At 42.0% G+C, this 16923-nt stretch overlaps 1 protein-coding gene across 1 annotated transcript; it reads left to right on the top strand.

Moving 5' to 3' along the window:
* Positions 1–881: 881 nt before the first annotated feature.
* On the top strand, positions 882–9658 carry LOC140066175 (proton channel OTOP2-like). The gene is made up of 8 exons (XM_072113710.1): positions 882–1114; positions 1189–1325; positions 1933–2305; positions 4326–4462; positions 4575–4633; positions 5484–5605; positions 6660–7519; positions 8605–9658. Exons 3-8 carry the CDS (start codon positions 1942–1944, stop codon positions 8770–8772), a joined length of 1710 nt encoding a protein of 569 aa, XP_071969811.1. The 5' UTR covers positions 882–1114; positions 1189–1325; positions 1933–1941; the 3' UTR covers positions 8773–9658.
* The last annotated feature ends 7265 nt before the right edge of the window (positions 9659–16923 follow it).

The raw sequence follows: 16923 nt of genomic DNA, 5'->3' as shown, positions 1-16923 counted from the left end.
AATAATAGCAGCATAAAACAGCAATTTCCGAACATTCAGAGAGAACCCGTCACCCCTTCAGTTTAGTAAATACAGGCGGTCCCCTACTTAAGAACAGTCGATTTACATACGACCCCTAGTTACAAACGGCCCTCTGGATGTTGGTCATTTGCTGTACTTTAGTCCGAGGCTACAATAAACATCTATAACAGTTATCACAGGTGTCTGTAATGAAGCTTTAGTGTTAATCCTGGTTCTTATGACAACCCAACATTTTTAAAATCCAATTGTCACAGAGACCAAAAAAAATTTGGCTCAGGCTACAATAGTAAAATATACAGTTTCGACTTACATAAAAATTCAACTTAAGAACAAACCTACAGAGCCTATCTTGTACGTAACCCGGGGACTGCCTGTACTTGTATTTCGCTTGAAATTTAGGAATGAATTGTCAACTAGGAGACACCATTCTTCTTGACAAAAGGGTGTGTCCTACATAGTCAAGATGGATTGGATGATATAATTGTTTATGGACACACCTACGTCTAACATCAACCGGTTGGCAAATTTTTTCATACATTTTTGTTGAGGAACGGAATAACGTAGGCTCATAAGAAGAGATGCTCCAGAATTGTTAGATGTTTAGAAGTAGCTGTAAAGATCAGGAGAGCTGAAAGGTCTTTTTTAAACAATGTCCTAACCAACTTCTTGTATATTAGGGGCTCTAAATCACAAGTCACATGTGTTCAGATTTATAATGTCTTATTATCCCAGTGTGTAAATCAGTCCTCGAAGCACAGTGTAATCTGGAAAAAAAGAGGAAGCTCATGCCAGACCTGAATATAAATTATTGTATATAAGTAGAGAATGTAACCGAGAGTCACCAGTAGTTTTCTTATAGCCTCAGGTGGATAACGATACCTGGGGCTAAGGGGTTTCTTACAGGTAAATCCCAAAAAGAGTCCAAGACAAGTTTTGAAAAACAAAACCTGGAGAAGAGGACAATCCCATTCCTAAGGTCGCTGTAGTAGAAGAAGATCCTGAAGACCACCAGCGACTATCCTTAAACTGAACCACCAGGATAATTGAAACATTTTTTGGGTTGGATTAAGGAGTTACAAAACCACCAGAACGGGTAAGAAAAGTTTAATTATAGAGATAAGAACTCAAAAAAAATCACAACCAAAGTAATGTTTAGATTTTTTTTAGAGGACAATCCCATTCCTAAGGTCGCTGTAGTAGAAGAAGATCCTGAAGACCACCAGCGACTATCCTTGAACTGAACCACCAGGATAATTGAAGTATTTTTGGGGTTGGATTAAGGAGTTACAAAACCACCGGAACGGGTAAGAAAAGTTTAATTATAGAGATAAGAACTCAAAAAAAATCACAACCAGTGTAATTTTTAGATTTTTTTTTTTTTATAGCGATTGCAATGTATAGAATGCATAAAGACTTTAGTACCAGGAAAATCAAGTAAAAGTATACAGAGATAACAGTGTCTGGTGGCCCCCTGTGGCCTGACCCAGTGTCGGGAAAATCTCCATCATTTCGTAATCTATCCTATGACAAATAGGCTGCAAATAGTTCCCTAGCCTAATAATCCATATCTTATACCAACAATGACACAAAGAACTCTCACTTTCCTCGTAGGGGTTGAGTCCTCTCCCACTGAAACTTATTTACATATATATACACTCACAACTCACATGCCATTCACTTTTCTCACTACCATCATATCCAGATTTCTATACAAGCCATATCCTATACTTAGTCTCAACACATGAGATTGGCCACTTAAATTCTAGGGTATCTTCTCACCAACATGAGATATATTTTGATTCAAAGTATAATTTTATACTAATATACTAATTCTGATGTAGAAGTATGGTATGATGAGAAGAGCCTTCAAAGTTTCAAGAAAGTTATTGAGTTAGTAACATCTTCTTCCAGGACTTGATTATGGGGGACATGAGCATCGACACCATTTCTCCTGGAACCGTATCTTTCCCGGAGAACGAGAAGTTTGAGAAGATCAGCATTGACCAGCAAACCTTTGTAGCTGTAGAACCTCCAACCTTGTGGAAGAAAGGAGGTCGCTTGCTCTCGGGGCTTCTGGGGTTAAATGTGCTGCTGTTGGCCATTGTGCTTGTCAGTAGTTCAGCCTTCAGTGATGTGGCACTGGTCGAACGGGAGGTGCTCTCTTTACTCTGCGTCCTTATGGGCCTCTCAGGCATCTGGATGATGGTTTACCTGCTGTGGACATCAAGAAAGGACCATCACACAGTCTTAAAGGACTCCCATGCTGGACCCATCTGGCTGAGAGGTAAGGGCATGTGTGTCTTGAATATTCTGTTTGGGATACTAGAGTTTATTAATATTTGAAGGGGTTGATCGTGGAGGGTATCAGAAGCTAGATACAAGAATCTAGAGGTTGAGGGGACTGAGCAAATGGTCTTCTATGGGGATGGTCTTCTCAAAGTTATGGACAATATAATAGGATGATAAAGGCAATGGGAAGTTATTCATAGTAGAATTAAGTCTAAGTTGGGGTGATCTTCTCACAGTGTTGGTCTTCTGGAGAAGTTTGAGCATATTTAGACAGAAGACCATTCATATTACACACAGTACAGATGATATTATATTTCATCACATCGGTAATTCATGTAGAAACATATATATATAAGAAAATGCTTGAGAGTAAATTTTGATCTCACATCCAGATCTTAACCTTAAGAGAAATGAAAGGCTTACATGTAGATGACATTTAGATGTCATCTAGGACAACTGACATGGAATAGACTCTTCACATACTCTCTCCTCCTCAATCCCAAAATTAAGGGGCACTCAGTTCCCTTAAAGTGGCCCACATACAATAGACCCCTGGTGGGCATGCTCAGCTAGCGTCTCATTTACTTGTTATAGCTTTGTCCACCACCTCATATTAGATGCCCACCAGCGCTGAATTCATATTTCCTATTCTATGTACTGTAGATTTCGGAGGAATAACATTTATATCCCTATGAACAGAAGAATCATCATTACCATCACTTACCCATGTCCATTCTTAAAAATCACAAACTTTTAAAACATATAAAGCTCCTTCTTTTTTTTCCTTAAGTGTGTACACTGGTCTATGGTTCGGAGTCTCTCACACTCCTGATAGTCAACGTTCAACAATTATACTTTAGACCACACGAGATTCTTTTGCAGAACAAGTTTATCGTTCAACAACATATATACAGGTACATTTGGCATAGGTACTTCACCCCTCTTCGGTTGTAGTATGCCGTAGTAGTTTTACACAGTCCACACTCAATCTTCCATGGCTTCACTGAGACATCGAGCGCCAGGTGAGTCCAGTGACGTTTCGGAGGAGAAACCCTCCTTCCTCAGACATGAGGAACCTCATGTCTGAGGAAGGAGGGTTTCTCCTCCGAAACGTCACTGGACTCACCTGGCGCTCGATGTCTCAGTGAAGCCATGGAAGATTGAGTGTGGACTGTGTAAAACTACTACGGCATACTACAACCGAAGAGGGGTGAAGTACCTATGCCAAATGTACCTGTATATATGTTGTTGAACGATAAACTTGTTCTGCAAAAGAATCTCGTGTGGTCTAAAGTATAATTGTTGAACATTCTTAAAAATCAAAATAAAGGAGCTTCAACCAGTGTTAAAATTTCTTATTAAATTGTGTTCTATATTACCGGTACATATGGTATTTAATAACGTCTCAAATTTGCCAAGATAGTCTTTGTTTTAAAAAACTGTTTTTGTGAATTTTGTAAATTTGTTATGCAAAATCTATGACTAAAATTGAGAATCCTCATTTGGTTTAAGAGAAATTTTCATCCACTCACACATGTGATGTAAGGGCTGCTTCACAGATTCAGGAGCACTCTGAATTTTCTTTCTAGCCCCCATGGTGGCAGAGATATCAGCCCTAGTATCTGACCATTATAATTCTCTCCACTGTCGGAGAGGAGGAGCTGGAGCAGAGAAGGGGGCGTGTGTTATGATAATCTTCTCCCTGTCTCAGTGTTTATCATTACACACTCCTCTACTCCAGCTCCTCCTCTCGGACAGTGGCGAGGATTACAATGGTCACATACTGGGACTGATATCTCAGCAACTTTGGGGGCTAGAAAGGAAATTTTAGGTGCCCCTGAATCTCTGGAGCGGCCCCTATATCATCGTCTATGTGAGGTGGTCAAAGGTCCTCTTTAAGGGTTTTTTTTTGTCTAGGGGCAGGACTTAAGTGCCCTAACACGAACAACCAAAATGTATTAATGACTGTAGATATAAGTTGGATGCTGTCTCACAGGTTCCCTTTTTTTATACAGTCGGTCTAGCAGTTTTTGGAGTTTGCTCATTGGTTCTTGTTGTGCTGAAGATTGGGAAATCAGTCAGTCTGGTTCAGTGCCAATCCCCCATCCAAATTGTCCATCCAGTCTTTCAAGGCCTTTTTGTGGTGTTGCAGGTAAGATTTGTTAAATTACCCATAAAATGTAATATATCCCAGAATTAGTATTTTTCTTATCAGTATTAGTTTATTTCATATAAAAATTAGATGATGTGATCTTTCTACACAGACATACTTCCTCTGGGTGTCCTGCCAGGACTGTGTGCAGAGTCACATGAACCTTACTAGGTAAGGGAATCCATAGGTTAGGTCATTCTATACAAATAATTTACACTGTCGATTTGCAATGCAATGTAGTGGAAGAAATCAATGACGTTTAAGGACTTAAAGGGGTTTGCACATGAAAGAAAGTTCTCAAAAGGTAATCGCCTTGTGATGTTTACACAATAAAGTTCATTTTTAGCCCCTTTAATTTCCAATTTTACTCATTTTTATTGCTGTTTTAACTCCTATCACTCAGTTATGGTCAGTGTAAGATTCTAGAGTATGGGCGGGGACTCTCTAAGACACTTCATGATCCCTCTGTGCTTTGTGATGCTGTGTGCTTGGATTAGCAGGGTACAGGTTTATTTACACTTCTGAACATTCTACTAGTATCTGACAAATAGAAAAAGAGAGATGAGACGGATCAGAGATGAGAGATGATGAGATCCATGAGATGGATATAAAACACAATGACACTCTCAGCTCTGCTAACTCACCTATAACAAACACAGTCAGCTCTGTTATACCTCCCTCCCAAATAAAGAGCTTACCTTGTCTGTAGCTTGTAGTGTAAGACTCTGCACTCTGCTGCTTACTGTCAGGAAGTGCCTGTGTCTCAGCTGGTCTTGTAATGCTGGGGAAGAGACTTGAGGCAGAAAGCACTGCAGTGTGCAGACAGGAGAAGATATTCATGAGAAGAATCCAATCATAGTCAGAAGATTTACGGTCGGATCCCAGGGCAACCAAAATTGTAGACACCATAACTGATAGAGAAAGGTTGGATAGAGAATGTGTTATTTTGTTATCCTGAGTATATTTAAGAAACTTCTCTTCATGGGAATACCCCTTTAATGGTCATGTACTAATGTTCCAGGTGCGGCCTCATGTTGACTCTCAGCACTAACTTAGCAATCTGGATGGCTGCTGTTACAGATGAATCTATTCACCAGACCCCAAAGAGTAACGCCTCATCTGATGGTCACAGGATTGGCAGAGGTAAGACATATCAGTGTTTTTTTAAACAACTATTTACATTGAAACCTCTCCAGAAGACCACCTCTTTGAGAAAAGCTGCTACTAGAGATTAGCGGACCTGATGTTCCAGTTCGGTCTACTGGTTCAGACATTCAACAGGACATATTGCAGGATTGGCAGCCGAACAACCAATCCGCCAAATTGACGCCATTAGCAACTGGCCATGGCTATGATTGGCCAAGGGTATCCTCCATGATTTTGAGATTTGATTGTCATCTTTAGTCCCAGCGTTTGTGATAACTGTCTGGGCAGCAAAACTCGGAGCAGGTTCTATTCGACTAGACCAATCTTTTCTACTGTCATTGGCATGTGAGTGGGTCTCATGCGACGATCTTACATGGGTATGTTGTTTGCGGCCAATGAAAAGCTCATGCCCCTTTGCAGGTAGACATACAATGACGCCAGAACCAACTCGGTGCTATAGAACCCAAGACAGTGCCTGAAGTGATGCTTTCCCTCCACCCTATTGAAGTGACACTGCTTTACTCATTTACATGTAAATTTGGAGATTTGGATGTTAGTAGCAATGTCCTATCAAAGGTAATCTGTTGGTTCCCAGGTCACATATAAACAGGTCGAGTGGTAGATGACGTGTCCTTCATCATAAGCATGTTTAATATGCAAATTAGCATTATGGTGCACGATGGGTGTGGCCACAAGGTCTAGTGCACCTTCTCTTACCGAGTTTGGTAGAGATACCAGGGCACTGTCAATCAAGGCTAAGTGTGAATTGGTGGGAATTGAGGGTGCACAAAAAAACTCATGGCCACACCCACAGGTTATCAAAATGCTAATTTGCATAAACGTGAAAATTTGTTGGTCTTGTAAATGTGTGTATCTAGAATCCAAAAGGGAAGAACTGATAAGCTATATGTGGCAAAATCATGGGTGAATTGGAACATAATCTTGTATTTTGATATATTAGAAAATAGGTGCTGCTCAGAGGAGATGGGGAGGGATGTGACTTTAAATGCCCAAAATGTAATATTGAATTAATCCATTCATATTGTTCCAGCTGGTGGAGGATCTGATGGCTGCGCGTGCAATACTCCGGTGTGTGAAACCTTTGAGACCGGTTACTATTATCTATACCCCTTTAATATCGAATACAGCCTCTTTGCTTCCGCCATGTCTTACGTGATGTGGAAGAACGTGGGCCGTGTAATGAGCCAGCATCCGTCACACGCACATCACTCCTTACGTCCAAAAAGAATTTTTGTGGGAATCATCTTTGGGGTCGTGGTCCTCGTGGCCGGCCTAGGAGTCTTCATCGTCTACGAGATCAATGTTTCGTCAGAAAATTCCAAGACGCAAGCGATCCAAATGTTTTACATCTTCAATATCATAGCTCTCAGCCTGATGTGTATTAGCTCACTTGCTGGTTCCATCATCTTCAGATATGATAAAAGGGACACAGACAGTCACAAGAACCCTACAAGAAGCCTTGACATTGGTCTGCTGGTAATAGCTGCCCTCGGCAAATACTGCATCTCATATTTCTCAATAATTGCCATTGTAGCCACTTCTCCTGGGACCCTCACCGATCACTTAAATCTGGTGTACTCGCTGCTCATGATCGTGCAGCACACCCTGCAGAACATCTTCATCATAGAAGGACTACATAGAGAACCGTTCAATGATGGACATCCAGAACGTCGCAGTTCTGTAGCCTATATTGACCACCATGAAGTTCATGTCAATCCAGGAGCTATAACTCATCATGAAAATCACTCGGAAGCCGTCCATAGTCATCATGATTTGGATTCCAATTACAACGCGATTGTTTCACATTCCATCATAAAGGATACTATGGCCGTCTGGCGAAGGAAGGCCTTGAAGGAGATCTCCTTATTCCTGCTTATCTCCAACATCATCGTAAGTTACATCTCCATGGGACAGTAATGCTTTTTTTCCGCTGGATTTAGTTTCATTGACCACCTGATGTAAGAAGTGTCCTATGAAGAGGGCCAGGAAGTAAGAGTTATCCTTACAAAGACTTTGCCAATTAAGAATGCATTGCAGACGTGTGGAGACTTATAGTCATTGATGCTCCACTTGGGGATTTGACTTTAAAAGTCATGCTTGATGTTAAAGATTCTGCCTTACAAGGTAGCTAAAGAGGCATTGTTTTCCTTGTCCCATCGTGGAAAACGTATTTGCCTTTTTCCCAGAATCCCCTAGTGGAAGCATCAACAGCTATAAGTCTCCACACTTCTGCAAAGCAGCGATAACTGGCAAAGTCTCCATAAGGAGAGCTCTTACTCCCTGACCCTAGTCTAAAGCCTCATTAGGCTTCCTGAAAGTCATGCTTGATGGTAAGCCTTTTTCCTTTGCCAAAAGAGGCATTGTTTTCCTTGTCGCACCCTGGTGAACTTATTTTTTGTATGTTTCCCATAAAGAGGGCCATGCATTCAGTTTGCTCAGGATAGGTTGAACTTATAATTATTATATTAGTTGTAATTATAGAAAATAGATAGTTTTATATGCTTTGAGAAATAGGCCAATAAGGGGGAAAAAAGCCATAAAAACATAGTAGACTATCCTATTCTATTCAATGGTATATGGCAAAAAAATACATAAACCGAGATATCTACAGTATATATATATATATATATATATATATATGTTTTAACATGGGTGCCACCTCTAATACATGTTGTAAATTGTTCTTTTTCTATAGTGGAATAGTAATCTGTAATAACCATATAATATGCTATTCCATGTATTGACATCCTGGTGAATCTTGTGTTATACGCAGCAGCCAATCGGAGGAGACATATGCTGAACCAATAAAAGCACAGTCTCTTCAACTACCTACGACTTCCTGTAGGCACTGAGGCTACGCTATAGTCACTGATCATAACTCTAATGGAGATGAGCTAATAAGCAACCAAAATCGGAAATGGGTTGCATTGTATGCTACTTATGGGTGTCTAACAATATCACGTCTTGTTCCCTAGTTCTGGATCATGCCTGCCTTTGGTGCTCGGCCACAGTTTGACAATGGCCGGGAATCGGCATTCTATGGAGACATGTGGACAGCTATCGTCAACATCGGCCTTCCATTCGGGATCTTCTACAGGATGCACGCGGTTGCCAGCCTTCTGGAGGTCTATGTCATTTCCTAGCACAAGTGGCACCATTAAAGAACAATCTATTGTGTCCTCCCAGATACGTTTGACCTTATTTTTGCTTCAATTTAGTTGAGGACTCTATTTTTCATGAAACTCTTTAAATACAAAATTGTGACATGTTAGAAAACCCCCTGATAGGTTACAAATAACTACACAACTACTGGGTGGCTACACGTATATAGATTCACAGACCTTGCTTGAATCTTGTGAACCCCAATGTAACCTTTGTGATGTTTGTAATATTTGGAGTCTGTAAATAAGCTTTTTGTACTCCTCCGGCTCCAGGGCCTAGTAGGGACTTCTACCTTTCCACTTCCTATAGATATGTCCCTGTACAAAGTAGACATCTCATGGCAGCGTATTGGGAAATCATAGAATCTTGGAAAACTGGTCACTTTGAGACACAGATGGACTTCTCTAGCTAAGACAAAGTGTCAAGAAGGACACATACTTCTATGAGTAGGGTTTATTGGACTGGACAATGATTTCATTACTAGTCAGATACCACTGTGTATTTTTTAAAAAAAAAATTGGGATCTATCCATGTAATTGTCTTATTTGAAGTATGTAGTCAAAAGCTTTGTCCTACCAGAAGATTCCAAGCTTTGGAGACCAAAGCTCTTCCTGAAATGAAGATGACTTAGTAGATAACGACTGAGATCTTCCAGTCTGATGTAACCTCATCAAGCAATTTCATCAGTCAAAGGTTTTTTTTTTTTATGGGAGTTCATTTGTACTAGACAGAGTTACGTCACTTGACGTGACGTCGAGATTGCCGGTCCGGTTCACGTATATCTCAGAAACACTGCCAAGGACGACTTACTGTATTGTGGCTGGGGAAAATCCCTTTAAACATAGTAATAAAACCAGTAAAGTCACTCAAGGAATCTAAATCGTTGTGATTATATTGTTGTGGAAGTTCATAAAGACTGAAACAGTTGAAAAAGTTCACAAGTCATTGTGTTGTCTTACTTCATTAGGCAATTTTTATTTGTTTCATGAGGTCGTATTGACCTTAAAGGGAACCTACCATCCGGAATCAACCTATTAAGGTAGATGGTAGGTGTCCGGTAACATCCTAAACTATTCTTCCCTAATCCTATAATTCTTTCAAACCTTTCTAATTAATATGCAAGTTTCCCTGTAAAGGCTACTGGGGTGTGTAGTAGCCCCTCCGGGGAACGGTAGCAAGGGCTACTCCACGCTCCAGTAGCGTCTGCGATCCCTCCTATCTGAACGCCCAGGTCTAATCTTCTGTTGGACCACCGGCTCCCGGAGCTCTGCGCTTGGGATCACAGAGGCTACTGAGAAATCATTGACTTTAGTTTCGGTACCTTGTATGCTTAGTTGGATGGCCCATTCCTGGATGATGGTCAATTTGAAGGAAGTATTTACCAATTTTATTGACGGTCCAGACAAGTGTAGTTTCCATGACTTTCTACTCTAGAGATCACTGCCACCCTCAGGGCAATAGGGTTTTTGGACACCTCCATAAAACATTGACTGATGGGAGGAGGAAACATAATGGGGGTCATTTACTAAGGATTGTGGCGCATCCGCGCCAGCATGCACGCGACGGAAATCAGGGGACGTGGCCGTCTGAAAACCCGCAGAATTTTTTTTTAAAATGTGTCGCTTGACACACGCTTACCTGCACCCAGCAACGGATGGTGAACTTCGACGGACTTCAGCGCAGCAACGACACCTGGTGGACATCGGGCGCACTACCTTAGTTAGTCGCCGGAAGACCCGAATCAGCGTCGGAGAACGCGCGCTGGATCGCGAAGGGACCGGGTGAGTAAATCTGCCCCACTGTCTCATACATGAGGTGACCTACCTTTTTCAGATAATACGCAGCCATCTCAAGCCTTCTTTGGACACGGGTCTAATCCTGAATCCATTACTAGGGCTCATGAACCTGTCTAAAGTCAACTAGATTTAGGTCATTACTCTAATCCCTACAGGGGTCATGTCCCAAAATAAATGCACACAATGTGTAGTAGTACAGTGTGTTCAAAGCTGATCAGATGTACACCTCATGGTCAGGTAGGGTGGTAAGGGATTGCAATACAAATATTGCTGACAATACAAACACTAGAGCTTCAGTTCAGTAAACTCATCCCCGTCGTTCTATTTACAGATCATAAATATTCACCGAATGCTACATAATAGCTCAAAGCTCTCCACAAACAAGGCAGGAAGTGGCTTCAAACACCCACCAAGGTCCATTGTCAGTGATCGTGGGATTTGGAAGCCTAAAAAGTGTCAAGTTTCTTTCAATATTACATGAAGACGTTTAGAAATGTTAAGCTATGTCGTGGTCAGCTGTGCACATGTTTTTCCTCTTCGGTCCATGCTTCTGTTCTTACCCAATCTTCTTAATTATGACATTTTAATTGGCACATAAAATCCACACAATCTGCCGTTTGTATTTCTGGGATTTGCCCTTATGTGGCTCCTTCGGGCACTCGAAGCCCCTTCTGTTGGGTGAAATGGCCAATGGAGGACATAGCAAAGAAGCCATTGAAGAAGGAACTCTCCATCCATGGATGCAGCCAGTGGTGGGTTGTTGGGACCCCAAGGCTTAACCATAGGGCAAACACCAGACTTGGATCTTGGGGCGGATCCGCTTCTCCACCATGTACTCTTAGCTAGTATCATTTGGCTCAGTAAATGTGTAATATAATGTTAATTTTATTGCTCCAGAGCTCAGGGGGCCCAACAACACCACTCCAAAATCTGCTGTAAACCTGTAGTTTTGGCCAAAGATTGATGGCATACAGTCACCCAGCTTGTATCAGTTCTGGAAAACTTTCCACTGTGGAGTAGGTAGGATCAATCACCTTTCTATTGGGAATATCAGCCATAATGAGAACATGGACCCTAGTGGTCTGGAGAATGGGGTCCCCGATTTAAGCGGGAGGTAGTACATGTACTCCATTCAGTAGTTTCTCTAAGTCTAAGGCTTCTCTCTGGAGTTTTGGAGATTGCCAAGCACACAATTCGGCTATCTTGGCCACTCATTGTCAATACTGGTGTCGGAGATAGGTGTGCCCCGTGCTTCACAATGTCCGACACTTCCTTAGTATTGAATAGATGTATGCTCCATGTAATAGAGAGAAACCATTAGAGTCTCCCATTCTCCGGATGTGCACAGGAGAAAAGGGCCCCATTCATGTAATAGGTGGGGGTCCCAAGGGTCAGACACTCCCCGACCACCTTGTTAATCCCCGTCCTGTGGATATTATAGTGTGAATTTCCCCAATGTATGACTAATAAAGGATTATCTTATCTTATTGGCTCCACTATATAATCAACTCCAGAGCTATTCCTTTGTGTATTTTCTTTATTCCCTGGACATTTTAATGAGCAATTACAATAATCAGTGTAAGAAGGAAGTATCACACAGCCGAATAGCATGAAGATAATCACCATAAATCACAGGAAGCTCCTCATAAATCCGTAGTAAATTATCTAATTAGGGCCCTAAACTTAATCTGAGTATTGATGTTCTCAGCTGTAAGACTAGAATAACTAACCTCCTTCCTGTGAAGACACCTCACCAAATCGTTCAAAGAGTTAAACCCGGTGTTCGTTTTATGATTCTGATTACATTACACCTCCGAAGAGGAGGGATTATCACGCCGGAAAATGATAGTAGATAATCACAGCTAATATATATGTCTAGTGGTTTCTTTAGTCATTTTGGTCGTTCATGATCAGCAGTCATGGACCCCACACATGACCCTGGTCTTGAGTCCACCATCCGCCTACATTGAACATAAGCGCTGTGTCTTCTTAAGAATAATTTGATGTTGCCTTACACAGAACCTATAGGTAGAGGTATCTAAAGCACAAAGTACAGGGGGCATATTTACCATAGGCTGGTACTAAGTGCACCAGTGTATGATGGTGCCTCCCAAGGGGGCGCAGCGCTGTGCTGACCTTTCCAAGAATTTTGCTCCAGCCTGCACCGGAACGGCAGGACCGCCCTACTATACAGCCTGGCACCACCACCCCGTCCAACCAGTGTAGAGAGCGACTGAGTCTGGGTGTAAATTTTGGGTTCATTAGCATCTGTTATAGATGATTTCAGTAACCTGTAATTACATTGAAGACATAATTATCGATTCTCCGTGCCAGATTTTCCAAGACAATTCCGTGAGGAAAAAGTGGTGTAGATGTGCATTCATCCATAGACAGTAATCAGGGTGAAAATAGGTATGAAGACTATACTATATATATAATACTATAGCCCACAACATTTCTTCTCCATTCTCTGTGCTCACACGTTGGGGCACATTTACTTACCCGGTCCTGCGCGATCCCCGATCCGGAATGTCCGCCGGAATGCACATCTGCCGCGATTCAAGAAGATCGTGTGCCCGATTTGCTGCATGTGTCGCTTCCCCGATCAGGTCAGCCGGAATTCACCATCTTCCTCCCAGTGCATGTAAGTGCATGGCTTGTGACACAAATTTAAATGTTAAATCCTGCGGTCAGTTCGAATCAGTCAGATCGTCCGGCGGCCCGCCCCCCCCCCCCCCCAACTTCTGTCACATGAAAGCCGGTGCTGATGCGCCAAAATCCGATCGCGTGCAACACAATCCCCGGCATGATCCCCGAAAAGTCAGAAAACCCAATGAAAATACAGCCGCGGGACCCTTAATAAATAAGCCCCATTGTGTTTCAATTGCATTCGGAAACACAGTGGGAGGGGCTCAGCCTGACATGTTTTCAGGTAGATTGAAAAACACCAGTCATGCAATAAAGCAGTAAAATAATCCAGGGTTTCATAACTCTAGTGTAAAGATCTAGAAGAGATAAGACTTTGAATCAGAATATTCAGAAGCTGGTGGCTCATTTCCTAGTGGTGTGGGTGGAATATTAAGTAAGGAGAACATTGGAGGTAAATATATGTCACAGTTCAAGATCCTTCAAATACTTTAAGCAGTTAACTTAATCAATCTTCTTGAGGTGTTACACAATTTTTCCTTAAGTTTGTAGTTGGACAATCTGGGTCTGGATAAATTAAAATATTGCATATAGCTTGTCAATAAACATTTGGATTTGGAAACAGAGGGTCGTAATGGAGTGTCTGACACATGTATGTGTAACCTCAGGTGACCCCCCACCACCACCACCAGCCATGGTTTGTTGCCCGAAAACAGAAAGATCATCCAGAAACAGCCTGATCCCAACATATGCCTTAGGGTGCTGTCACACGGTGCGTTCTGGGACCATTCTTGGTTACTTTTTATACACACTCAAAAGATATACCGTATATACTCGAGTATAAGCCAACCCAAGTATAAGCCGAGACCCCTAATTTTACCACAAAAACCTGGCAAAACCTATTGACTTGAGTATAAGCCGAGGGTGGGAAATGCATTGGTCACAGCCTCCCCAGTATATAGCCTGCCAGCCCATATCCCCCAGTATATAGCCAGCCCCCTGCCCCAGTATATAGCCAGCCCCCTGCCCCAGTATATGGCCAGCAGCGGGTGAAGCCGGAAAGGTGAGTTTTGATATTTTTTTTTACTCGAGTTTGGGTTCTCAGCACATTTTTTTGTGCTTAAAAACTAGGCTTATACTCAAGTATATATGGTACATTTTTGTATGTTTACCATGCGTTTGGCTGGTTTGAATCTGTTCTTCTTCATTTCTAGACATGTAAACAGCTGCGAAACGCATTCAAACGACCAAGAACGGTCCAAGAACCCACCGTGTGACAGCCCCTTAGGAAGGCCACCTGAATATTAAAAATATGGCTAGTCTTGGCCAAGTCTTCGGATTCTGACAAAATGTACATATTCTTTATGGCCAACTTCTGTAAAGCAGAAGCTATATAAAAATATGTGTTCTACTTTCATTAGGGATCAATTATACAGTAGAACCGTGAAGAATACAGCGAGTGAATTGATGTCATCCCTATAATTTATCTGAGCCTTGGTTATTCTACGATAAGATAAACCCGCCATAGCTTTGACAAGGCCTCTTATCTCGTCTTCTCAAGGTTTACCTTGATTAGATTAGGTTATTGTTCTCATCATAAACACACTTACTGGAGCTAGCAAGGGTCAAAATGTAATCCATATGTATACATCTTTACAGCTTAATAGCGGCCTGTTCTCGTAATCATTACACATTATTGTAAACCGGCTCACCACAAATTTGGTAGAAAACGATAAAAACAACATAAAACAGTTAAGATGTCTTGATAGCTCAAAGGTCCTAAAATCATCAGGTGCCAGGCTAGGACAAGGACATTTGTTTTGACCCATAGGTCAAAAGTTTGACCATCGGCCCCTTGACAAGTACAGTAGTTATATTACAGTATTCTACACTCATTTATGTCTTTTTTTATGTTGCCTCTACTTCTTTCACTAACCATAGTATTTAGCATAGTCAATATTGGGAATTTATTAATTAATTTGAAGACCACACCAGTGCACAACACAATTAATTTACTAGGAGGTCCCAGTGTCATCCACCAGAATAAAATCTTCACCAGGTCAGACGTGGCCAGGATTTTGGGACAGTAAATTCTGCGTTAGGCATGCGAAAGAGGAAAAGTCGCAATTTCTGGGCCATGTGGCAGAAAGCTGATGTACAAGACATGATAAAGCATCCCCCATTGTATGTTTTAATAGCATGATCCCATAAAAATCTAGATCTTCTACTAGATTTTTAGGTAAAATGGGATCAACAGGCCACAATGAGCACCTGAAGGCGGTAAATCCCCAACAGGGGCAGATTAAGACTGCCTGGGCCCTGGGCTGTATGAATATAAGTCTGGAGTCACTTCCTACATCTGGTACTGTAATGAGCTCCTTGGGGAATGGAGGATGCGTCCCTTCTGTCTGCTTTCAATCTGGTGCTTCAGGACCTTTTGGAGGACCTGTAAAGGTCCTGAAATGGCTCTTGTGTACATGTGTGTTGAGAGCAGGAACAGATGTACAAGGATTTTATGGGTGAAGGTCCTTCTGAGTAGATACTGCCCAAGCCGTCGATGTTATAATCCACTACTGGTCCCCAGTAATGAGTGATTGTCCCTCTCAGACCGTTGGAGGATAAATAGCGGTACATGTGACCGCATCTGTAATACACTGCCCCCCCCCCCTCAATTAATTATTTACTATACTGCACCCCCTTGTGAACTATTTTATATACTGGCCCAATTAATTAATTAATTGGGTCAATTAATTATTAATATACTGGGACCCCTCTCCATTAATTATTGAATATGCTGACCCCCTATTAATTACTAGATTGTCCCTCATAATTTATTATTACCTATGCCCTCCCCCCACCATTAATTATTTCCTATGCTGCCCCCCCACCATTAGTTATTTTATATGATGCTCCCATAATGAATTGTTTCATATATTAGGGCCCCCCGCTGTTTAAAAAAAAAAAGAAATCCTATACTCACCTCTGGCTCCCGCGTCTTCATTCTTCTGGCTGCTGCCGGACAGGAAAAGGTGCGAGGCCGCGTGATGACGTCATCACGCGGCCGCGCATGTAGGTTCAAAGAGCGATGTGCGCCGGGGTGGTTTTCCGGCCACATCGCTCTACCTGCAGTAATAGTGCTCGAGCAGCCGTTTCCGGCCGCATCGAGCACTATACTGTGACGGGCAGGAGCTTCCTGTGCCCACTGCCGGGGGCCGCAAAGAAACGGTCCGCGGGCCGCTTGTGGCCCGCATGTGGCCCGTAGTTTGGGGACCCCTGCCTTAGAGAGTCCTCACCCACACTCTGGGATATTACACTGAGCAGTGATAGGAGCAAAAAAACTGCAATAAAACTGAGTATAATTGCAAAATAATAGGGATAAAAATGATCTTTATTGTGTAAACATCACTAAGGGATTAAAATTTTAGAACTTTTTTTTATGGGCAAACCTCTTCAAGCTCTGTTCACGACACGATGGATAGTTGTTATTTCTCGCACCTTGTGCTTGTTTACTACACGCTTTTTTACTACTGTTAGCAACTTTCTATTCCAAGGCTTCGTGCCATGTAAATTGTGGTTATCTTCCCAGCCCTTTCGTCGGGTGCGTGCAGGCAGTGACAATTAGCGGCTCCTTCATGCTTGGAATTAATGGGCTACTTGTTGAAGCAATTAATGCAATTGGAGGATTATTCA

Source organism: Engystomops pustulosus, chromosome 6 (genome assembly GCF_040894005.1).
Source record: "Engystomops pustulosus chromosome 6, aEngPut4.maternal, whole genome shotgun sequence".
In the NCBI taxonomy this organism is placed as follows: Eukaryota; Metazoa; Chordata; class Amphibia; order Anura; family Leptodactylidae; genus Engystomops; species Engystomops pustulosus.
The sequence above is the reverse complement of the archived record's forward strand: the minus strand, read 5'-3'. Positions and strand labels throughout refer to the sequence as shown.